This window comes from Heloderma suspectum, chromosome 11 (assembly GCF_057233095.1).
Source record: "Heloderma suspectum isolate Gila_16-S chromosome 11, 16-S_ref, whole genome shotgun sequence".
Taxonomy (NCBI): Eukaryota; Metazoa; Chordata; class Lepidosauria; order Squamata; family Helodermatidae; genus Heloderma; species Heloderma suspectum.
In genome coordinates, this window is record NC_139468.1 from 12847785 (window position 1) to 12873857 (window position 26073).

The following is a 26073-nucleotide window of genomic DNA, read 5'->3' on the forward strand; positions in this document are numbered from 1 at the left end:
TAGGCCTATCCTCCATGAATTTGTCTAGCTCCTTTTTTAAAAAAAAGTCTATGTGAGTGGCCATCACTGGCTGCTTTAGTCTTGTGACAATCATTGTAGTCATTATTTATATATTGGAATTCATTCTACCCTGCTTTTAAAAGCAAATCCCCCCCCCCGCATTCCACCCAGGCCAAAGCACCTTTAGAAAAAATAAATATATTGCAATAACAGTGCAATAAAATACAGTTTAAACATGTATCAAACTAAAAACAACACAGTAGCATTTTAAACAGGGCAGACAGTATCAAAGCAGTAGAAAATATTTAATAGAATTATGATGCGTAACTGGACTGCTGTTCTACCCTTACGAAACAGGGTACCAAGAAACCTAGGATCTATTGTTTGAATTATTGAATTAAAAATGGATATGTATCAGAAAATACCCCCAATGAAAATACATACATGCGAATACTTTCAGTGTTGTGATGCTGATGGTTGATATTCAGATTCAGATGCAACCAGTCTCTCCAGTTTCGCAATCCCCTTTTTGGTGGGCGTGGAGAGGGTGAAGAAGTTTGTATTTATAATTATATATTCATTTAATTCCTGTGCAACCCAATGCACATCCCATGAAGTTCAATGACACTTACTCCCAGGTAAGCATGTATAAGCTTGTTTCCTTAATTATGTAGGTAATAGTTTCTTTTAAAAGTTTGATAATTAGATGAATAGATAGATAGATAGATAGATAGATAGATAGATAGATAGATAGATTCTAAAGAAGAGGGCAGGGAGGATGGGCTGGGATTCCAGAACTAACATTACCGGGTGATCTCTGTATCCTTGAGGGAACAGCCTCACTGCTATAAAAGCCAGAACTTGGAACACTTGCATCACTTTGAAGGACTTTTAGAGAGAGAGATTCTAAAGAAATTCTAATAGATTTCTAAGTTCTATTTCTATTTCTATTCTAATAGATTTCTAAGTTCTATTTCTATTTCTATTCTAATAGATTTCTAAAGTCTATTAGATTCTAATAGAGAGATAGATTCTAAAGAAGAGGGCAGGGAGGATGGGCTGGGATTCCAGAACTAACATTACCGGGTGATCTCTGTATCCTTGAGGGAACAGCCTCACTGCTATAAAAGCCAGAACTTGGGACACTTGCATCACTTTGAAGGACTTTTGCCTCCAAATCTGGCAGCTTGATTCTCCCCTGCCACCCCCCAACCCCCACACACCCCGCCTTTTCTTTCTTTGTTCTTCTCCTGTTGTGATGTTGGGCAGGCATCGCCTCTGTCTGCCTGTGGTGGGCATCCCCCCAAACTTAAGTATCTTATGCTGGTTTGAGGATACTCAACCCCCTGGCTACCGCAGGGTTCACATAGCTTCAGGGGAAGTGTACCCCACTTCCCTTGAAGGGAAAGCAGCCAGGCCATATAGCAAAGTACCGGGCAACTGGAAAACCAACTGGTTCAACTTGTATTTCTTTTGGAAAGAAGGGGGCTTCCATAACGTCCACAACATCATGGTGCGCAAATTCCAGGAGTTTGGGCCAATATACAGGTAAGGGCTTCTCTTTGGCTTATTGGGTCCAGACTTTCTGCAAAGATTTGTCCACACAGGATCACGTCTCGGACCAAGGCAGTTCGCTTCAGGCACTGCAGCTTAATTTACTCTCATTGTAGATGACTTGCCTGACTTATGTTTGTGGCAGCAGTCCTGTTACTCTTGAGCTCAGTTTCATTTTCTTGGCATTGCAACTCTGTGCAGTCATCTGGGGTAAGTGTTTGTGGGGCTTGCCAAAATGCATCTGGCAGGAAGGGATTTGAATCTGCTCCCCACCACCACCCATTTACTCTGCCCACTGCCCCAAATTGTTAAAAGGGCTAATTATGAATTCAAAGTCAGTTTTTATTTGAAGTTAAAAATTGGGAAAGAGCCCCAGAATAATTGCATGCTCTTTCTCTGCCTCCTTTTCCATCTGACGGTTGATATTACTTATTTATTATTAACATTTATATTCCTCCGCTTTTGCTCAAAAGTCATCAAGGCAGTGTACGACAAGTTAAAACAATACATTTGGGAGTGACACAGGAGAAAGCCCTTTCAGATGTCCCCAATGAATGAGCCCCTGCAGGTATAGGAGCCCTCCAAAGGGCATCTTCTGTAGATCCAGTGGAGGCTGGTGGCTCCTATTCCAGTGGGGCAGTGAATCTGCTCTAGGTTTCAGTCAGAACCCCAAAGAAGCTAACCAGGGAATTGAATCCATTTGGGGGATATGGTCCAGCGTTTTGGATAACTCCTTTAGAGTTCTAACTGAAATTCAGGGCGGATTTACTGCCCCACTGAGATAGGAGCCACCAGCCTCCACTGTGTAGAACTTAATGGTTGGGCAAGTCCTGATCCAGACATATTTTCGTGAATGAAAAAAAAAATCAGGAAAGAGACCCAGAAGAACTGCATACTCTTTAATTAACTCCCATTTCATCTCTGTTATTTATGTAACGCTATGCGTTGTTAAGTACATAATAGGGCCTAGCAAGACCACACTGAGGCCAACTTAGTCTGACATTCATCTCCAACAGTGAACAGTCAGATGTCTCTGGCAGACCCTCCATCAACAATTCACAGAGGAAAATAGGGATGCTTGTGATGCAGCGTGGCAGTCAAATGCCTGGCCTTGCACACAGAAGGTGCCCGGATCAGCCCCTGGCATCCGCAGTTACATAGGAACATAGTAAGCTGCCTTATACTTAGTCAAACCATTAGTCTGTCTAGCCCAGTACTGCTGACACTGACTCGCAGCAGCTGTCTCCAGGGTTCCAGGGAAGAAACTTTCCCTCCCTACCTGGAGATGCCGGGATTGAACCCGGGACCTTCCCTGCAGCACTCAGTATTCCCCCAGGCGGTCCCCACCCAGGTACTAACCAGGCGCAACCCAGCTTAGCTTACAAGATCAGACAAGGTTAAGAACATGCGAATACAAAAAGAGCCCTGCTGGATCAGACCAAGGGTCCCTCTAGTCCAGCATTCTCTTCACACAGTGGCCAAGCAGCTGCCCATAGGAAACCCACAAGCAGGAAATGCGTGCAACAGGACCCTCCCGCCCATGTTCCCCAGCAACTGGTGCACATAGGCATACTGCTTCTGATACTGGAGCTAGCATAGAGCCATCAGGACTAGTAGCCATTGGTAGCTTTATCTTCCATGAATTTGTCCAACCCCCTTTTAAAGCCATCCAAATGGAAATGGGTGCTCATCACTGCATCCTGTGGTAGCGAAATCCAGAGTTTAGCTGTACACTGTGTGAAAAAGCGCTTCCTTTGATCTCTCCTAAATCTCCCACCAAGACCCATAGGCAAATGAAACAGAGGGGAGGGGAAAGGATTCCCTCTACCCAAGACCTGCCCAAGTCGACCAGCTTTCCTCAACCTGACAGCCTCTGGATGTGTCAGACTACAACCCCCCCATTACCCACTACCAGGTTGCTGGCTGGGGATGATGGGAAGTGTGGTCCAACACTTCTGGAATACAGCAGGCTGGGGAAAGCTTTTCTAGACCATACTGGGGTAGAAGGAACAGTGGTGTATAATGCACCTTTCGGCACTTTGTATTCTACCTGCTTGCAGTTTCCCTTGGGTAAAATGTGGGCACGCTTGTGCACGCTCGTGAATCGCCCTGATCCAGTTGCCGGGCTTTATTAAAAATGAAGGCTGTTCGTTTGTTCAAAGGCTTGACCTCACAGTGGATCCAGCAGCAACTATTATGGAACCGCTGCGTTTCACAATCCATGCTGCAGCATTGGCCATCTAGACAGGGGTGTGTATACGCGTGTGTCTGGATAGTAGGCATCCAATGGATCACAGGTGTTGCCATGCTAATAGAGCAGGGGTGTAGGACCTCAAGCCTGTAGACCACATGTGGAACAGATGGAGTGCCAATTTGGCCCTCTGGGGGTCCCTCCATGGCCATGTCGCCTTCTCCTGGCCCCAACCCCTTTCTCCTGACCACGAATTGCGTGGTGGTTTCCTGGCTTTTGAGCAATTTTCCACCTATTGAACAAGGTTGAAATGCCTCTCTGAGGAATTAATTCCTGGCAGGAAGAGCTTCAGAGCTGACCCTTTGGCCTTTGGCCCCACCTACCCAGGAATGCGCCCCCCCGGGAGTTTCCCCAAAATGAGATTTGGCCCTTGAGCACATGAGGCAGCCATCTTGCTGAAGCTAAGCAGGTCTGGGTCTGGTCAGTGCTTGGAGGGGAGATCACCTGGGAACCACATATAGCCACCCTGTGTTCTATGATGGAAGAAAGGTGGGATATAAATGAAATAAATACATACATACATACATACATACATAAAACTTCTCACTCATAGATTTAACTTCTAGACACCTGGGAGGGGAGGTTGAAATCTGAAGACTGCAAATGCACATGTGTATATAGTAAATTGTCATCTTCATCATCATGATGCCCTCCAACCTAGCAAAACAGGGAGAGCACTTTCCCCAAAACATGTGGATTCTCCCTGGATTGTTGCAGTGCATGTTCTCTAGATAAGGGGTGGGCCACCTGTTGGACGCCTCGACCTCCAGCCTCATTCCTTATTGAGCAGAGAACCCCACAACTCTCATCTGCCCCAACCAGCAGGGCCAATGGTTGGAGATGATGGGAGTTGTAGTCCAACAACTTCTGGAGGGACACGGGTTCCCAGCTCCTGATCTAGGTGCTTACCAGCTGGACATGAAGGTGATAGCTTTCCCCTTCCTTGACCCCAGCATCTGGTATTCAGATCAGTGTACTGCTGTATTACATAGAGGTCGATAGAGCACCGGCTTGGCATACAGAAGGTCTCAGGTTCAATCCAGGAGAGCGGCCACTAATCTGTGTAAGACGGTGCTGAGCTAGGTGCATCAATGGCATGGCTTGGGGTAAGATGGCTTCCTCTCTTCTGTCTGTAGGCATTGGTAGGCATAACCTCCATGAACTGGCCTAATCCATTTTACAAACCATCTAAGCTAGTGGCCACTGCTGGCAGTTTTTTGTTTGTGGCCATGATTCCCATCAGTTAATTAGGCATTGGCTGGGTTCACATAACATGACAAGCCAGAGTATGGGATGAGCATGGGTCGAATGTGGATTGTCATTGAACTGTGGGTTATTGTTGAATAGCGGGTTGTTGTGTTGTCTGAACCCAGCTGCGCTAGCAAACCATGGTTTATTAACCACAAACAACCCACAAAGAAAATCCAGGGTTGTGAACTGTAGGGTAGGGAGGAATTTGCCAACATCTGGTGCATCTCTTTCACATTCCCTAAACCAGCATTGCTCCTTTAACAGGGAGAAACTGGGCACCTATGAAAGCATCAACATCATTGATCCTGAAGACGCAGCTATTCTCTTCCATTCTGAAGGCATGAACCCAGAGAGATTCGTTGTGCCCCCTTGGGCGGCCTACCGTGACTTTCGGAATAAGCCATATGGAGTGCTTCTCAAGTAAGGGCCTGCAAGATGGGACAGGGATAAGCCAGAAACATTGTGGTGAGGGGTCCCAAGTGGTGGTGTGGGGGGGGGAAGAAGACTAGGAAATTATAGCAGAATAGACAGGGTACATAAGAATATAAGAAGAGCCCTGCTGGATCAGACCAAGGGTCCATCTAGTCCAGCATTCTGTTCACACAGTGGCCAACCAGCTGCCCATGGGAAATCCACAAGCACGACAGGAGTGCATCAACACCCTCCTACCCGTGTTCCCCGGCAACTGATGTACATAGGCCTACTGCCTCCGATACTGGTGGGAGCATCAGAACTAGTAGCCATTGATAGCCTTCTCCACCTACCCTTAAATCCTCTTCAGAGATCCTCCTCTGGGGCTCTCTGCCAAAGAAAGCTAGGTGGGTGGCTACAAGAGAGAGGGCCTTCTCAGTGGTGGCACCCCATTTATGGCATAAACTCCCCAAAGAGGTTGGCCTGGCACCTACATTGTTATCATTTTGCTGCCAAGTAAACACCTTTCTTTTCTCCCTGGCATTTTAGAGACCTAGTCCAAGGTTATTTGGACTGTTTGATCTATTCCTGAGCTATTTATTACTTTGCATTATATTGTATTTTATTCTTCTAAATGTTTGTACAATATTTTATATTTTGAACTGTTATATGGCATTTTAGTTTTTTAACTGTTGGTAGACAACAGACCCAGACAACATTAGTTATTAAGCAGATTAGAAATACAAACAAACCAACTAACCAACAAATAAGACCCTGATGCAGAGCCTAGGATGAGTCTCTGGATTTCCAAGGAATGTCCCAGCGCTGACTTCCCTTCTTCTGATCTGCTAGGAACGGAGAAGGCTGGCGCCATGACCGGCTGGTCCTGAACAAGGAAGCCTTGGCCCTCCAAGTGATGGAGAATTTTGTGCCTCTCCTGAACGACGTGGGAGAAGATTTTGTCAAGAGAGTGCACATGCAGATCCAAAACAGTGGCCATGGAAGATGGACAGCTGACCTTACCAACGAGCTCTTCCGTTTTGCCCTCGAGTGTGAGTGGGTAGGGAAACTTTGGGATGGCATTGGTATTAGAGCCAGGGCTCTTGCTAGGCATGTAAACGATTTGGGCCCAGGCCCATAGGGCAGAACTTTGCCAGAACTTTGCCAATGCTTTTTTTTTTTTTTCAAATTTAGAGGACTTTGCGCTGCACTTTGCACTGGACGCCAATTTCTCCATCCAAGTGGGCTTTGCATTTTTCTGTGCATCTATAATCATGCTGCCAACAAGCGATGACACAAATAGCTCAAACAGAAACCTAGGAATATCAAGCCACAATGGTCTGTATGCACACACTTGCCTGGGAGCAACCCTCTGTGTTGACATAGTGTCACTCGGATGGAGGAATTTGGAGTGGGGAAATGGTGGCGAAGACAGGAGCTCCAGTGCCAGCAGTGAGTAACATCTGCTGTCCCCAGGTTTCTGACACTCTGCCACTAAAGCCTATGGAGAGATTTTGGCCCCCACTTTCACCCACCCCATGGCCAAAATTCAAGACAAAAGTTCTTAGGTTTCATCTTCCTTGAAGGGCAAATGTGCATTTTGGTTGACCTTTGAGTCACCCCCTGCTAGGTATGGCAGAAAAATCCACAAGGAATCAAATGTGTTCAGATTTCTATGAATCTGACCCATGGATTCTGCAGCAGACTGGCTTTTCCTGATATGTACGGATCCTGCGGACTTGTAGACAGGTGTGTGTTTTTTTTAACTATCTGGAATTTTATGCCTATTTAATCATACAAAAATACATACAATTTAAAAAAAAGAGGCCAAAAATGTGCATTTTCCCCATGAGACTGTGCATTGGGGGGATTTGTGCATTTGGGGGCATCTACACATCTTTGCAAGTGTGTATTTGTGCAAATGCAAATTTGCGCAAATTCAGGAAATTGGGAAAAACCTGATTCCGTCAATGACGGGACAATAGAACAAAAGTTGCCTGACAATCTGCAAAACACTGATGTAACAGAGTTTACAAAATCCATACATCCCTACCCCCTGCCCAATATTCGAAAGCAGACCGTGCTGCTGACCTGAGTGAGTTTTGTAGCCATGGCCCTACACCCTTTTTGGCCTCTAAAATGCCCTTCGGCGTTGGCTAAAATCCCACAGAGATTACCATTCAGATTGCCGTTTCTCTACCACTACCAGCAATGGGAAAATAGTGATTTTGGAAGCCATGGAACAGTCTTCCCTGCCTCCTCCAACCATTGCCCAGCTGATCAGCTGGACAGTGGGGAAGAGGGTACAGGATCCTGCCAGGTCCAAGAAAGGCAGAAGGAAGGGTCAAGGATCACATGAAGCCCCAGGGCCAAAGAGTGCACCCCCTTGTCCTACAGATATGAAACCAGTCTTCTACTTGAGTTGCCTTCAGCTACAGAAACTAGGTAGTGGGTCATAATCCCCCCCCCCTCCAAATTGCCAGCCCCCAATCAGACAAAAAGGCACTCCAACTTTGCCATGCACAAACATTGAGGGAAAGTGGGGAGGGAGCATTTCTGCTTGGCCCTATTTATATTAGTGCCAAGCAGAAATGGCCCCGCAAATAGATTTATAATGCTATGTTTGAAAATGCTTTTACAACTTGCATTGTGAATGCCTCCAACCTTGGGAAATGAAGGTGATGTGCAGTAGAATGCTTAGATTTTGATCTCCTTTTCCCCACCCAAACCATGGCAGAAATAGAGTGTTGGCCCTGCAGGCCATTCCTTACATCTATCCATCTCCACAGCTATCTGCAACGTCCTGTACGGCACACGCCTGGGCCTCCTGCAGGACTGCATTGACCCCGAGGGCCAGAAGTTCATTGATGCCGTCACACTGATGTTCCACACCACTTCGCCGATGTTATACATCCCGCCAAGCCTTCTGTGCAGGATCAACTCCAAGACTTGGCAGGACCATGTGAAGGCCTGGGACGTCATCTTCAAGCATGGTGAGCGTGCTTATTGCCTGGGTGATCCTGGGTGATCCTGGGTGATCAAATGCGTAATTGACCTCCAAACCTCACCCAATGATGTTCGAGGGGATGGGACTGGAGACTGGGTTGAGTAACAAATCACAGACATGGCCTTGGAGCAGGATTGAGATGGACCAGGGAGGAATAGTAGTCAGGGAGGGCTCAGTCCTTCAGCTTGTTTTCATTGTCAAGGCCAGATCTTGAAACATGTAAAACACAGGAAGCTGCCACATGGACCAGAGCATGGGTCCATCTAGTCCTCTACCAGCTCCTCTTCAAGGTTGGGGTCTCCCATGTGGTGCCCAGAGACACCTCTCTTGGCACCCGCCAAGCTCCCTGTTGCTCCAGATTTTGATTTTATTTCTTAAGATGATGAAGATGAAGAGGATGATTTTACCTTGTAGCCTTGCATGCTGCAAAATGAGGGGCTGCCCTCATGCCAGGGGTGTCCCCAGGATAAACAGCACCCTGGGTGAGGAGTAGGGATGCTGGAGAAATCTAAAAAGGATTGAAATGAGTCCGGATTTCTTGTAATCCGGTCTGCGAATTCCTTGCCGGATCAGCATCTGTGGGTCAGGTGGATTCCAGGGACATGCAACTTTTATTTTATTTGCTTAAGGAAGCAGCAACTTCCTTATAAATGTAGTGTGTGTGGGGGGAGGCATTGTGCTTACCAGTAACAAAGTGAGCGGTGTGGGCGTGTTTTTTCTTTCAATTAAAGAAAGAAAGTGCACTAGTCTGCTGTAGTGCTGCACTTCCTGGGATTCCATAAAAGGAGTCCAGTTCCTTTCATGGGCATTCCAGAAAGGTTGTTTGCTGGGAGAGTGCCTGCAGGGGGGAAATGTGCCCATTGAGAGCATTCTTGCCTTCAGTCTTACGCACACTTACCTGAGACTAAGTCTCGTTGAAATCAATAGGACTGACTTCTGAGTAGACATGCATAGACCTGAGCTGTACATTAGTTGACCATCCCCAAGGCTTCTCTGAGATCCCACTGAATACAGCAATGCTTACTTCTGAGTAAACACATTGGCTGTAAGCACACTAGGTAAACACATTGGCTCCCTGGGTGGATGGGGGAGTCTCCTTTATCAGCCAAGCAGGAGAAAGCCTTGAGAGTCAGGATTTCACTGGCTATTTAAAGTGCCTCCCCACCACCTACCCATCATGCAGAGCTTGGCATAGTCATTTTTAAAAGTTTTTTTTCTTCTTCTTTAAAGGAGTTGCTTTAGATAAGGCACTAATGCTTGGGTGGGAAAGGTGGTCTCCATTACCTCCAGATCAGAAAGAAACCTTGAAAGCAATTTGCTTTCAGTGAGATTTCCCTCCCTCCTTGAAAAGATGCAAGCTCCCGGGTTTGTGAACAGCAGATCTGAAAATGCAGACTGGATTTAATATACTCCTAACATCCCTATGGACGAGGGAATGAAAGACACCTGACAAGCCATGAAACACAGATAGAATGGATTTAACAAAATGCATACATCCCTAGCAAGGAGAGTCTTCGGTGCCCCCTCCCCCCGCAGTCAGTTTTGCAAGGCCACCCAGAGGATTTATGGGGCCTGGTGTGGGCATGATGTCCACTGAGAATGACATTGCTCAAAGCCTTGATCCCTCATCCACTGTGCTACAGTTTGCACAAGCCAAAGTTCGAAAAGCCACATTCTGAGCAGCGACAGTGCGCTCTGCAACCCGGCAGCACTATCGCAGGTTTTCCTTATAAATTTTTTTGTTTTGTAAAGATTGCCATCTTTTGGTAAGCATTCTTTATTTCGGAATATCCAAATTTAAATTTATCTTTAAAAATAATAAAGACAGGTTATAAATAAAAAAAGGTATCCAGCTTATAGCTCTTACAGCTTATAGCTTACAGCTTAATTTTATTATTATTTATATTGTGCTCATAGCGTTTACGGTATTTGAAGTGCAAAGTGCTCCGTAATGGTGCCTCGAAGAACATCCGTGTTTCATTGATTTTTACCTTGCGTAATTGACGTCGAAGCGGACACTGAAAAAGAAGCATCCCTTAAAGCTAACTGAAGGATGATCGTTTTTGTAATTAGTATCCAAACAACTTGCAGAACCTTGGGGGAAAAGTTACAGACGCTTGCTTTTTGCCACCCTGGCTCATTGCAGGCAGTACATTCAAAATACACAGCCACTGAGCTCAGCTTACACCCTTTCAGTTCAGCTCGGTGCCCCCCGTCAGCTCAGCTCACGCCCCCCTCAGCTCGGCACCCCTGGTGCCCACCCAGCTCGCCCACTCCTAAGGCCAGCCCTGCCCCCAGCACCACCTTTATTCGACTTCAAAAGAGTGGCTTTGCATTTTAGAGCTCAGACCCCCATCTCTGCCTGGTACTTAGGTCCTTGGGCAAGTTTCTTTTCTTTTAGTCTCGCCAGTTTGCATTCTGAAAAAATGAGTGTTCATGGCCAGCCATGCCCTACAGATATGAAACCAGTCTTTTGCTTGAGTTGCTTTCAGCTGGAGAAACTAGGCAATGAGTCATACCCCCCATTCCCCCTCCCCCTTAATCAGCCAAAAAGGCCCTGCAAATAGGGATGCTGGAGAAATTCGAGACGGACTAAAATGAGCTCGGATTTCTAAGAATCTGACCTGCGGAATCCACTATGGAGTGACCCCCTCAGGCAGTGCGAAGTCCATAGACTGTCAGATGATTATTTTTACGTTCCTGAAATTTACGCATATAAATTAGTAGGAAAATATGTAAATTTCTGCTGAGGTGATATTGAATGGAATGGGGGACAATACGCTAAATGTTATGTGCTAAGGTAAATTATGCAAATACTTACGTAAATACTTACGTAATAATTTGCGTATTTTTCCACACGATGAAAAATAATGTTTGCATCTGTCTGTGGATGGACAATGGAACAAAAGGTGTCTGACAATCCGCAAAACACAGACGGAGTGGATTTTACACAGTCAGTACATCCCTACCTGCAAATAGAATTATTATACTATGTTTGAAAATGCTTTTAAAACCTGAAGCATGAATGCATCCAACCTTGGGAAATCAACATGATGCACAGTGGAAGTGCTTAGATTTTGAATGGGCAAGCCCCACCCCATGGCAATTGTTTTGTGAGAGTGCCCACAACACTCTCTCAAAATCCCCCACTGACCCAAAAAGGTTGGGGACCCCTGCTCCAAGGTCTCATAAACAAGTCTGAACTCATTGTAAAAAAAATTGTTGTTCAGTCGTTACGTCGTGTCCGACTCTTTGTGACCCCATGGACCATAGCACACCAGGCCTTCCTGTCCTCCTCTCTCTCCCAGAGTGTGCTCAAGTTCATATTCATTGCATCGGTGATGCTATCTAGCCATCTCATCCTCTGCCGTCCCCTTCTCCTTTTGCCTTCAATCTTTCCCAGCATCAGGGTCTTTTCCAGGGAGTTTCCTCTTCGCATTAGGTGGCCAAAATATTGGAGCTTCAGCTTCAGTATCTGTCCTTCCAATGAGCAGTCAGGGTTGAGTTCCTTTAGGATCGACTGATTTGACCTCCTTGCAGTCCAGGGGACTCGTAAGAGTCTTCTCCAGCACCACAGTTCGAAAGCATCGATTCTTCAGCGCTCAGCCTTCCTTATAGTCCAGCTCTCACAGCCATATGTTGCTACTGGGAAAACCATAGCTTTGATTAGACGAACCTTTGTCAGCAAGGTGATGTCTCTGCTTCTTACTATGCTGTCTAGGTTGGCCATAGCTTTCCTCCCAAGGAGCAAGCGTCTTTTAATTTCATGCCTACAGTCACCGTCTGTGGTGATCTTGGAGCCCAAGAAAATAAAATCTGTTACTGCTTCCATTTCTTCCCCTTCCATATGCCAGGAAGTGATGGGGCCAGATGCCATGATCTTCGTTTTTTTAATGTTGAGTTTCAAACCAGCTTTTGCACTCTCCTCTTTCACCCTCAACAAGAGGCTCTTGAGATCCTCTTCGCTTTCTGCCATTAGGGTGGTATCGTCTGCGTATCTGAGGTTGTTGATAATGGTTGGAAGCAAAAACACAGTCATAGTCCCCCTCTAATGCTGCAAAGCTGATCTGAGAATGGAGGTGGTCATGGTTTGGTGGCAGAAGCGGGGTTAGCCAGTAAGCACTGCTTCTGCTGCAACCTGGCAGAGTGAATTTTACTGAGCTCGACTAGAGAGAGAGTCGTTTTGCTGGGTGAGAACGGGCATGTGCAATTCCCATGCTAGGGACATTTCTAGCATCCCTACTTGCTTCCTCTCTGTCTCACCAGCTGACAAGTGTATACAGAACATCTACCGAGACCTCCGTTTGAAGCGGAAAAGCGCCAAAGAATATATGGGCATTTTGTCCAGCCTTTTAATGCAGGACAAGCTACCTATCGAAAACATCAAGGCCAGCATGACGGAGATGATGGCAGGCGGGGTGGACACGGTAAGGAGGGACTGTGGCACAGTCTTGGCGATGAATCCTCGATGGTACAGCCCAACCTTCCCCAGCCTGGTGTTGCATATAACATCCAGATATGTTGGACCGCCACTCCCATAATTCCCAGGCAGCATGGCCATGCAGAAGCAGTGAAGGGGGAAGGAAGGGGGAGGCCACAAGAACTTCTGCTCCTAGAAATTCCATTTGTTGGGTCCTCCACTCTACTATGCTGGGCTGTGCTTGGGATACAGGAGAGTTGGCACCTTCTTTAAGGCAGCTTGAACTTCCACCTATTGCTAGTACTAATTATGCATACCCTTCCCTGGTATAATATGTGAGAATCGTATAGTAGTGTTTGGAGAATGGCAGTTTGGGAAGGGACCTCAAACGGTTATCTAGTCCAGCTTTCCCCAACCTGGTGCCCTCTACGTATGTTAGACTGCAATGCCCATAATTCCTCGTCTGTATGGCCAATGGCTCCTGCAATGACCTGCAGATGACTGTAATACAAGGGTAGGCAATCTTCTTCAAGCTGAGGGCCACATACCAGTGGTGGGTGGGGCCAAAGCAAAAAGTGGGGAGAGCATCCCTTCTCTCTCTCCTCTTCTTTCTCTCTTCTCTCTCCCTTGCCTTTTCTACCCTACAGCCTCCATTCATTCATTCATTCATTCATTCTCTCTCTCTCTCTCCATATCTCTCCCTCTCCCTCTCTCTCTCCCTCTCTCTCTCTCTCTCATACACACAGACACACACACAGCTTTGTCTGTAAAATTCATTGACATAAAGTACTGAGTTTCAGCTCACCAGATAATACACTTACGATGGGATGAAATTATTTCCCTGCCTTCCAAGAGAGACTGTTGGCAGGGTGCTGGGAATACTGCTTTGGAATATCTCTATCTATCTGTCCATCCACCCATCCATCCATCCATCCATCCATCCACCCATCTATCAATCATCTAAGAACATAAGAAGAGCCACGTTGGATCAGACCAAGAGTCCATCTAGTCCAGCATTCTGTTCACATAGCAGCCAACTAGCTGTTGACTGGGAACCCACAAGCAGGACATGAGTACAACAGTACCCTCCTGCCCATGTTCCCCAGCAACTGGTGTACCTAGGCTTACTGCCTTTGATACTGACAGTAGCATATAGCCACCACGACTAATAGCTATTGATAGCTTTATCCTCCATGAATTTGTCCAATTCCTTTTTAAAGCCATCCAAAGAGATGGCTATCACTACACCTTGTGGAAATGAATTCCATAGTTTACCTATGCACTGTGTGAAGAAGAACTTCCTTTCATCTATCCTCAATCTCCCACCAATCAGCTTTATGGGATGACCCCACTGGGTTCTAGTATTAGAAGAGAGGGAGAAAAATGTCTCCCTCTCCACTTTCTCCACTCCATGCATAATTTTTGTACACCTTCACCATGTCCCCCCTTACTCACCTTTTCTCCAAGCTAAACAACCCCAGCTGTTGTAACCTTTCCTCACAGGGGAGTTGCTCTAGCCCCTTGATCATTTGTGTTGCCCTTTTCTGCACCTTTTCCATCTATCTCTCTGTCTGTCCTCCAGTTTTGTAACAATGACTGAGAAGGCATGCTTGTTTTTTATGTATTCATGGCCAAATGTTACTCTCATCATTGATCACTGCTCCTGGTGTGCCTGTAGACATCAATGACTCTCCAGTGGGCCATGTATGAATTGGCCCGAGCGCCAATCCTGCAGGACCAGCTGCGGGCGGAAATTTTTGCAGCCAAGGCATCTTCTCAGGGAGATGTCCTGAAGATGTTGAAATCTGTTCCGCTGCTCAAAGCTGCCATCAAAGAAGTACTAAGGTTAGGGAAAGGGTCCTTTCTATGATGGGGCCATTTTCATTTATTTGTTATTTATTGATTATCTGTATTTATAAAATGCCTATAAGACAGGTACTCTATGCCTCAATTATGGTCAAATAACACAGTAATACAATAAAATATAAAGAAAGATCTAAGCATACTACAATGCAAAACCTACATGGTAAAAATACAGATGCAAATACCAAAGCCAACAGGATAAAAATTCAATGCAAAGCCAATAATGTACATAGAGTAAAATCAAATGTAGTTTAAAAAAATGAAAAGCTAAAACCAGCCAATAAAACCATAGTTGAAACTGCTATCATGAAAAAGAGAATAAAATAGTATTCCCTATTTTAATAGTAAAGATTACAGGGTGCTTCCAGATGATGCTTTTATCATGCAATCAATCTGCATCAGGTATGGGATTTTATGGTAGGATCCAGCATCCAGATGACACAGTCTTCCACTTGTAACTGTTTTGCATTTTTCCACTGCTTTCTCTCTGTTTTGTTCCCATGAACAATCTGTAAAGGACGAAAAGATGGAACAGTTGCATGACGTCTTTTGGTTGGTAGTGCTAGGAGCCATCTATCTGGAAGCACACTAAAGGGCCCAGGGGAACAAAGCCTTAACTTGGTGACTAGATGGAAAGAAAACAATGTTGGCACTAGGCAAATATCTAGGGAGAGTGATCCATATCCAGAGGGGCTACCACCAAGAAGACCCTCTCTCTAATAGCCACCTGCCAAGCTTCAGCATGAAGGAGGAGACAATTGGAGGAAGGCCTCTGAAGGTGACCTTAGGAGATGCACCAGCTGCTGTACTTGAAAGCAGACCCAAAGGTTGAAAAGGTGCCTCATGCTGTATTTTGGTGGGGGAATTACAGGGGTGAATCAGAGATGAACAGTGCAGTCCTATGCATATCAAATCAGAAATAAGCCCCATTCAACTCAGTGAGACCTACTCCCAAGTAAACATGCTGAAGAATCCAAGTGGACGGTCCAATTCCAATTGGATTCCAATTGAAATCGAATTCCAAGTGGTCCGGAGCCTGGTCGGTCCTGTGGCTCCTGAACCACTGGAGCATTCTAAGGCCTCCTGTGAGGCCTTGGCAAGGCACTTTGCAGATAAAATTGATCGGATTAGGTGTGTTACTCTGCACGCTGTGGATACAGTTAGTGAGCAAGAGGTGGCCTGTGGCAAACCGGTTTTGTGGGATCGGTTCCAGCTTCTTCCTCCTGATGAAGTGGACAAGGTGCTTTCATCTGTAAGGCCGACCACCTGCTTACTTGATCCTTGCCCATCTTGGCTCATTATGGGCTGCAGAGAGAGAGTGGGTGAGGGGATCAGGGCAGTGGTGAACGCCTCCCTTGAGGAGGGAGTGATGCTATCAGCCCTCAAGGAGGCAGTGATAAGACCGCTCTTAAAGAAGCCCTCCTTGGATCCTCAAGTTCTGAACAACTTTCGCCCAGTCTCAAATCTGCCATTTTTGGGCAAGGTGATTGAGCAGGTGGTGGCGATGCAGTTGAAGGCACACTTGGAAGAAACTGATTATCTAGACCTATTTCAGTCGGGCTTCAGGCTTGGGCATAGGACAGAAACGGCCTTGGTCGCCTTGGTAGATGATATGAGGAGGGCTCTGGATAGGGGTGAATGCTCCTTCCTTGTTCTCCTCGACCTCTCAGCGGCTTTTGATACCATTGACCACGGTATCCTCCTGGACCGCCTGGAGGGGTTGGGCATTGGAGACACCGTATTGCGGTGGTTCCGGTCCTTCCTCTCCAGCAGGTACCAGAGGGTAGCACTGGGAGAGGAGGTTTCGGACCCGTGGCCACTCACTTGTGGGGTGCCACAGGGTTCCATCCTCTCCCCGATGCTATTTAACATCTATGTGAAGCCGCTGGGGACTATCATCAGGAGGTTTGGGGTGCAGTGTCATCAATATGCAGATGACACGCAGCTCTACCTCTCATTCAAATCTTCACCAAGGTTGGCCATAGAATCCCTGTCCAAATGTCTGGAGACGGTGAGTGACTGGATGGGGAGGAATAAGTTGACTCTGAACCCTGACAAGACCGAGGTACTTTTGGTGGGAGACAAGAGGAGGCTGGGGGATGTTGACCTGGTGTTGAATGGGGTACAGCTACCCTTGAAAGACCAGGTCCGCAGCCTGGGGGTCATTTTGGACTCCCAGCTGTCCATGGAGGCTCAGGTGTCAGCTGTGAGCCGGACAGCGCTGTATCAACTCCATCTGATACGGCAGCTGCGCCCCTTCCTTCCCGACCATCTGCTCCCATCGGTAATACATGCCCTGGTCTCCTCTCGTTTAGACTACTGTAATGTGCTCTACTTGGGGTTACCCTTGAAGACGGTTCAGAAGCTGCAGCTGGTACAGAACGCGGCGGCTCGCCTGATTAAAGGCAGCCGCCAGTGAGATCACATCACTCCAGTGCTGAAGGAGTTGCACTGGTTGTTTTCTGGGCCAAATTCAAGGTGTTGGTTTTGACCTTTAAAACCCTATATGGTTCCAGCCCAGCCTATCTTAAGGAGTGCCTCCAGCAGCACCAGACAGGCCGCTTAACAAGATCAGCCTCGGATGGCCTTCTCTCTGTCCCATCAGCCAGGACAGCTAGACTGGTGGGGACGAGGGAGAGGGCCTTTTCTGTGGTGGCTCTCTCCCTAGGGAACTCCACCATGCCCCCTCTTTAATGAGCTTCCATCGTGCATTAAAAACGTGGTTGTTCAGGCAGGCATTTGGGGTGGGTTAGGGTATTTTAGAAAATGTTTTTATTGTAGAATTTTATTGTTTTAAACTGTTTTATTGTACGCTGTACATCGCCCAGAGTGGCTGGGTGACCAGCCAGATGGGCGATTAATAAATTTAATAAAAAATAAATAAAAAATAAAAGAATCCATGAAATGAATTGGCAAAACCAAGTTGGTGTTGGTGGGGAGCCATTTCACACCACCATTTCTCCTCAAATTACTGTGTCAGTTTCATTAATGTTTGATCAAACCACTGTTTCTCCCCAATTTCTACCATTGAGCTCTGGGCCAATTTCAGGATTCCTTAACAGTCATGGCATTATGAATCTTTGTTAAAGAGAGGCTGAGAATGCACTCTTGCTTCTAAATTTCATACACTTTGGTAGATGGTGGGGATTCCAACAATGATAGCCGTGGACTCTGCAGGGTTGACGTCAGCCAGTCCCTGCTTCCTGGAGTGGATTAGTTCTGTGTGGATAAAGACCTCTCCTCTCTTTCTCCTCCCTCTCCACCCAGGCTCCACCCAGTTGCAGTGACAATACAAAGATACACGACGCAAGAGATCATCCTTCAGAATTACTTTATCCCTGCCAAGGTGAGTAAGAGGCATGGAATATTATGGATATTACACTTAAAAATGATGGCGCTGTATTTTTTTTTATCCCACCCCTGCTTCGAAGAGTTCAGGCCAGCATGTATGGCCCTTCCTCACTGTGGTCCTCTGTGATGCCCCACCCGTGGGCTTCGACCTCTTAATTTAGAGGTGCCAAGATAGTGATAAATCAGACCCAGGTTTACTTACAAGGAGTACTTTATTGAGTAACTTACAGCATACAGGTTTACCCAATGGTTCGATCAGACAGCTTCTCTGAACCCAGAGCCATGGGATACAATGGGTTTTATACAATACATTTTAGCAATAAGGCAGCAGAACAGTAGCAAACACGCCCTAGCATTCATTCCCAGCATAGACTAGAAGTATTTGGTTCTCAGCACAGTTACCTAAGATAAACAAACTTTGCTTCCCAGGCACATCTTGATATCGGCCTTCTGACTCATCTCAACATGCTCAGAGGCCTACTAGCATGGGAATTGCACCAATAATGAACTTAAGCAAGCATTATGGATCTCTAGGCTCCTCTAACACTATAAATGACTTGGCTATGCTCCTGGGGCCAATGCATCCTCACAACAGCCCTGTTAGGTAGGGCTGAGAAGTAGTAATTGGCCCAAGATCCCCTAGTAAGATTTCTGGATCAAGCCCTGCCAATGGGGAGCCCTACCTGGGAGAAACTGTCGAGAATTTCTCCTCCCCCTGGAGAAATTTGGTGAAATGGTCTCCCAAATTTCTCTGCCCACAAGTAAGGTGGAGAATTTCAAGAGGCCATTTGTGCACAGCTCTAGTGACAATACAAAGATACACGACACAAGAGATCATCCTTCAGAATTACTTTATCCCTGCCAAGGTGAGTAAGTGGCATGGAATATTATGGATATTGCACTTATTAATGATGGCACTGTATTTTTTTTTACCCCACCCCTCCTTCGAAGAGTTCGGGCTGGCATGTATGGCCCTTCCTCGCTGTGGTCCTCACAACAGCCCTGTTAGGTAGGGCTGAGAGGTAGTAATTAGCCCAAGATCCCCTAGTGAGCTTTCTGGATGGCTGCTGTAGCACACTGGTGGCTTCACATCAGCCGCCCACCTCCTGGGGCCCTCCAGGTGTTTTGGGCTACAACTCCCAGCATTCCTGGCTGTTGACCATGCTTGCTGGGGCTGATGGGAATTGAAGTCCAAGACACCTGGAGGGCGCCGGGTTGGGGGGACCTGGCTTGCGTGAAGTGATATGTCCTCACTACCCTGTTCCCCGAGGAGAGTGCCCGCTTTCACCAACGGGTCCCAGGTAAATCGCTATCTTTCCTCGGCCCCAGTGGAGGCTGGTGGCTCCGGTCTCAGTGGGGCAATAATTCCGCTCTGGGTTTCAATCGGAACCAGCCAGAACTCTAAAGGACCTGCCCAAAGTGCCGAACCTTATCCCCCAAATGGGCTCAGCACCTTGGACCTCTCCTTTAGAGTTCCGAGTGGTTCTGACTGAAACCCGGAGCAGATGGATTTCCCCACAGGAATTGGAGCCACCGGCCCCCGCTGCTTTGCCTATAATGCCAGCTCTCCTCTCCCTTTGCTGGCAGCTGCGGCATCGGCGGTGGTTGGGGGGTGGCGGCATGAAAGCCGGAGGGCGCTGGAGGCCCGGTCACAGAGCGCGGTGCCTAGAGCATCCTTCCGAAGGCCACTCACCTGCTCCTGCCAGTGCTGCGCTCTGTGGCTGGATCACATGGGCATCAGACTGCTGCCCCCAGCTCTTCTCTTTCTCTGGCAGTGGCGCGAAGGTCTGGACGGCGTCAGGGCTGGCTCAGAGGGAGGCCCACAGCTCCATGTGGCCGATAGGCCCTGGGCTGCCCGCCTTTTTCTCTGCCTTTGACGGAGATGTCAGGGATGCCTTTTGGACCCCTATTTTTGTGTGTTTTTGTTCCTATTACGTTGCTGTTCCTCTTTGTTCTCCTTTGAGAGCCTCATTCTTCCTATTACTTTGGTTCAAAGGGACAGTTGGAGCCCCTGTGGCTTTGCATGCAGGATGACGTCTCTCCTGGGGGGAGGGGGAGGCAGCAGAGAAGCCCATTGCACTCCGTTGGGGGCAGGCCAGTTCCGGAGCCCAGCTGGAAGCCAGAGGAGGCGAATGCTGTTGCTTGGCCTTTGCTGCCCAGATTCTGGGTGGCTCCCTTGCATTTGGCCTCAGCTGTGAGCATCTAGCACAGCCCGGGAAGCACGCTTGCCTCTTGTCCTTCACCCCCCGCCTTTCTTTCCTGCATCCGCTCACCTGCCGTCAGCTCCCATTATCGTCCTTCTGCTGCTCTCACTCCACCTCTGTGCTTCCTGCCTTTCATGAGCGCTAGCAGGAAACATCACAGCCCATCCTTTGTGGTAGGGTGGCCTGGGTCCTCTTTTACAGAGGGCGGAAGGCTGGCTGGTCCAAGTCCGGTTTAAAAATGAAGAACCAGAAGATCCTTTGTCCATCAACAGTGAGCCCAGGAGAGCAGACTGAACGGGTAGGCACAGAAGTCGCCCGCTCTCAGCCTTCCACGTCAGTGTGAGATGTACCGCATTTCTATCAAAATTATATGAACTATGTCTACACTTGCATCTCTCTCTATAAATCAGCATATGCACCTGCTATGCAAACCAGTGTCCTCCTTTGTCCTCTTTTTGCTGATGCATGTCCTCTTTCTAAGGAAATTCAGAAGTGGCCTACCTACTTTGTCCCCACTGGGGCGGGGGGCATTGCCAGAGCTTGACATTTTGCCTTCTTTCGCCTCCTCTTCACAGACAGTAGTCCAAGACAGTGGTCAGACATGGCATGGGAGATAAATGTGTTTGGTTTGCATTTTAAGGCTACCTAATTTGTTCTTTCCAAACTGAAATGCAGTTATCCCGCAGTATTCACGCTTCTCTGAAATTTGTGCTGCGGTTCTTCAGTCAAAACAATGGATACGAAGGGCAGAATCCAACAGGGCGCTTATGCCCCCACTGATTCTCTTGCACCCCACCAATTCTTGTCTGCAAGAGGCGCCCACCGCTTGCGGAATGGAGACTTGGCACTTCCTGGGCAAGCAGAAATGAGCAAACACCCTCGTTTCTGGAATGGGGCAGGTCAGCACAGCTCACATACGGGAGCTCCGCCAAGCTCTCCCAGTTGAGAAGTGTTTCCTCTCTTTCAGGGCTTCCCCTGGGAAGCATTAAGTCTCTGTTGCACAAGCCGTGAGTCCCGCCTGTGCAATGGAATCGGCGGAACCCACAGCTTGTGCAACAGAATCTGCGGGGCGCAAGAGAATTGGTGGAGTGTATTCTGCCCCCAAATGCATACATTAGAGGAGCCTGTGCACAGAAGTGTGTATATTAGTGAAAAGAACATACAAAATGTGTTATACTCAGGCAAATGTTTTGCTCAAAATCCTCATATTAAGCAAAGTTGCATACAAACATGAGGAGAAAACTTGCACAAAAATGTGCGTAAATTTTTGTGCAGACTTCAAAAAAATAAGAATCAGAAACTCACGCAGCTCTGTGGATTTCTATCCGTCTGCTCTCTCGTTTTTAAATGGATCTGGTTCTATGCTTTTATTCCTTTGCTCTCTGTTTTGAATTGACTGTTTCAATTTCATCATTGTGCTTTTTTTATTTGTTCCCTTTCTTGCATTTTAATTGGAATGTTGTTATTTCTATAGTGTAAGCTCCGAGAGAACTTTATGGGGAGGCACATAAATAGAGGGTTGGCTCCTTGCTAGCATTACAGCCATGGAAATGAAAGGGGCTTAAGGCAGTCAGGACTAAGTCCCAAGATCTCAAAGGATCTGCTTCAGGGGTGGGGAACCTCTCCCCGCCCAAGGGCCGCATTCCATTGCAGATAAGCTCTTGGGGGCCACATTCCAGTTGTGGGCAGGGTTGATGCAAAAGGGATGCAGGGGGCAGAAAAATACCAGCTCTCCCTGCCAGGGACGAAGCCTTAGGGGAGGCATTTCAATCTTTTAGACTGGGGGGGGGAACTGTGGAAAACACCAAATGGTTAGTGGTCAGTGGAATGGGCTTGTAGCCAGGTACAGGGGGCGTGGCCATCTGGCAAACCCTGGAAGGCTGGATTGGGAGCCCAGGACAGCCCAATTTGGCCTGCGGGGTTGAGGTTCCCCACACCTGGTCTACTCCAAGCATTACTTTGTCTGGATCCAACTCAATGTAAATAAAGAATGGATAATCTAGCTCTGTTGTCAGCAGCCCTGGAGATCCTGTGGATGGGGAGCGTTGCCAGAGCTTGACATTTTCCCTTCCTTCGCCTCCTCTTCACAGACATTAGTCCAAGTAGGAATTCATGCAATGGGCCAGGATCCCAGGTTTTTCACCAAGCCTGAGCAATTCAACCCAGCAAGGTGGCTAAATAAGGACTCCAAACACTTCCGGGGGCTGGGCTTCGGCTTTGGGCCACGTCAGTGCCTTGGGCGACGGATTGCTGAGCTGGAGATGCTTCTTTTCCTGATCCACGTGAGTCCGACCCTGTCTCTCCGTGATGACACCTTGGTGGCGGGTTAGCTTCCATTTCAGACATTTGCAGGGGTGACGCTTGGTGGGTTTGTGATATTACATGCTCTGGCCAATTGATACTGTGCAGAGCCACCGGTCTCTGCCCCCATACATGTAAAACCGGTCCCCGCCCCTAGCCTGATGCTGGCAAAAAGGCTGTGTTTATTTTATTTTTTATTTCTTATTAATTTATTACATTTCTATACCACCCAATAGCTGAAGCTCTCTGGGTGGTTCCCAACAATGAAAATCATAAAAGACAAGATGATAAAGTACAATCTAAAAATTTAAACGTTTAAAACCACAGTATAAAAATAAAAAATAATAACCAAATGTAAGCTAGCAGCACTGCAAAGATATAAAATACAGTACCAGATTTAACACTGAAACTGAAAAACTAAAATACTTGGGGAAATCAAAAGGTCTTCACCTGGTGCTGAAAACAGCACAATGTAGGTGCCAGATGAGCCTCTCTGGGAAGCTCATTCCACAACCAGGGCGCCACAGCAGAGAAGGCCCTCATCTTGGTAGCCACCCGCCTCACTTCCCTTGGCAGGGGCTCCTGGAGAAGGACTGCAGAGGATGAACTTAGGGTACAGGCAGGTGTATGTGGAGAGACGATCCTTCAGGTAACTGGGCCCCAAGCCGTTCAGGGCTTTGAATGGTAATACCGGCACTTTGAATCGGGCCTGGAAATGGACTGGCAGCCAGTGCAGATGGAAAAGTACTGGAATGATATGATCACGCTGGCCAGTCCCCCATTATGAACAACAAGGAGTGCTGTGGCACCATAATGCTGTCACATTTATTAGGGCATCATCTTCTGGAGACCACAGCCCTCTTCATCAAGTGGTTGAAATGCCATCCTGAGTCGGAAGGTATATATACAGAAGGGTGTAGGACAGGGGTTTTAGGCCTCGTTCGGCCTACATTCAGTTTTGGAGAATCTCTCGGGGGACACATTGAAGTGGTTGGTTGGGCCAAAAGCAAAAGAGCCGAGGAAAAATACCCGCAACAGCAGCATATTTTGCATTTCAACCTGTAGGGATGGGATGGGGGGAACCAGGCAGACAGATGTATGGAAAGTCACAAAACAATCAGCAGTTGGGGGAAAGCAGGTGTGGCCAGGAAGGGCCATCTGGTGGACCCCGGTGGGCTGTATTTTGCCCCCAGGTGGGCCAAATTTGGCCCCCAGGCCTGAGGTTCGATACCCCTGGTGTAGGGAGAAGGGAAAAAAGTTAACAGTGAGGTCACAGGAGAAGGAATTGCAAGAAATGTAGACAGTGATGTAGCGATGCTGGAGGAATCCTTTGCAGACTCAAATAAGGCCAGATGCCTAAGAATCCGACCTGCAGACCGGTTACCTCTGCGCCTGCCAGATTCTGTGTGGGACAGTCTCCAAGTTTTAAGAAGACAAGGTCCACAAATGGCAAGCGTCACAGACGTAAATTGCATGTTTCATGCCACTTGTGGCTGTAAAGCACTCACATCCACATAAAAGCACTTCTACGGCTGCCATTTTTGTCCATGTAAGTGCTTTTAATCCAAACTTCCCCGATGTCGCACTTCCAAACCGATATGGGAACTGGGACTCGGTTATCCTTTGGAATTCACACTTCTCCAAAGTTTGCAATGGAACTTTCCAATTGAAAAATATAAACAGCAAGCGTAGAGAAAAATGTGCATATTAGTGAAAGTGAGTTATATTAGGAAAATATGAATTATGAATTATATTAGGAAAATTGCTAGCAAATATGCATGTATTAGGAGACATGTGGTGAAAAATTCATATGGATTTTCATGCATTTTTTTAAAAAAAAATCTCAAAGTGCAAGACAGACTGAATGTAAGATTGGAAAAATGAGAAACTGAGACAAACTGAAATTGACAGATTCGTATATCTCTATATTTGAGGCCCTGAGAGTGAGCTGAGAATGAACCTTGAGCCTATGACTTTGCAACCCATACATGAATTCTTGGATCACATCGTACTCCCTGTTGTGCTTTATGTCTTCATTCACTTCTCTCTCTCTCCCCCCAGATGCTGGATAACTTCAAGATCGAAACTAAGAGGGGAGTGGACGTGGGTACCACTTTTGACCTTCTCTTGATCCCAGACAAGCCAATCTACTTGACACTACGGCCTCTCGACTCTCATCCATGAGCAGGGAGGGACTTCTCATCAGCCTTTGGGGCAAGATGAAGTATGTGAATGATGGGAGCTGCCTGGCTGGTCCACAGATATCCCTACCTGTACATGTCTCTAGGGTTCCAGTGGCAGCTTGCTCCAAATAAGGCACCAGCGCTGAGAGAAATAATTTGGGGTCAGGGTTTCTCAGCTCTCGGACTTTCCAGCTTTGCTCATGAAATGCAATTTAGACAAGGCCAAGGAAGGTGTTCACTGTGGCCAGGTCTTCCTGTAGTCTTAGGGCCAACGTAGAGATGGTAGCAGCAGACTTAAGAACCTAAGAAGAGCCCTACTGGATCAAGCACACTTGTTTGCCACAATGCCCAACCAGATGCCTTTGGGAAGCCCACAAGAAGGGCAAGGAGGCAGCAGTGCTCCTGAACAGTTGTCTGCCCTCCACTGTAAGCGTTGTTGCTCCCCAACACTTTTCTCTTCTTTTAACCCCTTTACTGGAAGACTGCTCAGCTAGGAGAAAAATGCTTAAGGAAATAAGAAGAACCCTGTGATCAGACCGAGGGCCTTTCTAGCCCAGAATTCCATTCATACAGTGGCCAAGCCGATGTTTATGGAAGCCCATGAGAAGACAGAAACACAGTAACACCCTCTTGGTCATGCTCCCTAACAGCACTTATTCAAAGTCATACTGATGTTGATCCTGGAGGCAGGATATAGCCTCCATGACTAGAGCCATGGCTAGCTTTATCCTCCAGGCATTTGGTGGTCCAAGCTGGTGACCATCACCATGTCTTGTGTCAGCGGATGCCATCGTTAGACTATTCACCGTGTGAGAAAGTGCTTTCTTTGGCTTGACCGGAAGCTCTTATCGCTCAGCTTCCTTGTATGACCCTGTTGGGTTCTAATATTATGGGAGCAGGAGAAAAATGAATGAACAGGTGCTAGTATTGACAGAGAAGGAGAAACGTTTCTCCCCATCCACTTGCTCCACACCATGCAGTATTTGCTGAACCTCTATCATGTCCTCCCTTACTGGCCTTTTTACTAAGCAAAAACATTGCAACCTTTCCAGTTGAGTCCAGCCCCTCGATCATTCTGGTCGTGGCTAGCATTAGTTGGTGAGTGTTGACTGACACATCCTCGCTGTCCAAAGCTCTATTGAAACTTGGTTTGCCATAACTATGGAGAAACATGGGTGGAACTCAGAGGGACAAAACATCAACAACAGCTGGTCAATCTTACGGGGTGGGTGGGATGGGACATATTTTGCTGAAAAAATAAACTTGCATTTCAACCA

At 47.1% G+C, this 26073-nt stretch overlaps 1 protein-coding gene across 1 annotated transcript; it reads left to right on the forward strand.

Moving 5' to 3' along the window:
* The first annotated feature begins 877 nt into the window (after nucleotides 1-877).
* Nucleotides 878-26073, forward strand: CYP11A1 (cytochrome P450 family 11 subfamily A member 1). Its single transcript, XM_084816879.1, has 9 exons — nucleotides 878-1548; nucleotides 5321-5476; nucleotides 6320-6519; nucleotides 8257-8460; nucleotides 12741-12901; nucleotides 14573-14739; nucleotides 18025-18103; nucleotides 22403-22594; nucleotides 24675-26073. The coding sequence occupies exons 1-9, from the start codon at nucleotides 1259-1261 to the stop codon at nucleotides 24795-24797; spliced, it is 1572 nt and encodes a 523-aa protein (XP_084673005.1). The 5' UTR covers nucleotides 878-1258; the 3' UTR covers nucleotides 24798-26073.

What these genes read in the sequence shown, in the direction of transcription:
- CYP11A1 (XM_084816879.1), top strand. Translation starts at nt 1,259, where the DNA reads ATGTTGGGCAGGCATCGCCTCTGTCTGCCTGTGGTGGGCATCCCCCCA. An exon ending in CCATATGGAGTGCTTCTCAA is followed by an intron (nt 5,477 to 6,319) that starts GTAAGGGCCTGC and finishes CTGATCTGCTAG; the next exon opens with GAACGGAGAAGGCTGGCGCC. An exon ending in ATTACTTTATCCCTGCCAAG is followed by an intron (nt 18,104 to 22,402) that starts GTGAGTAAGAGG and finishes TCCTCTTCACAG; the next exon opens with ACATTAGTCCAAGTAGGAAT.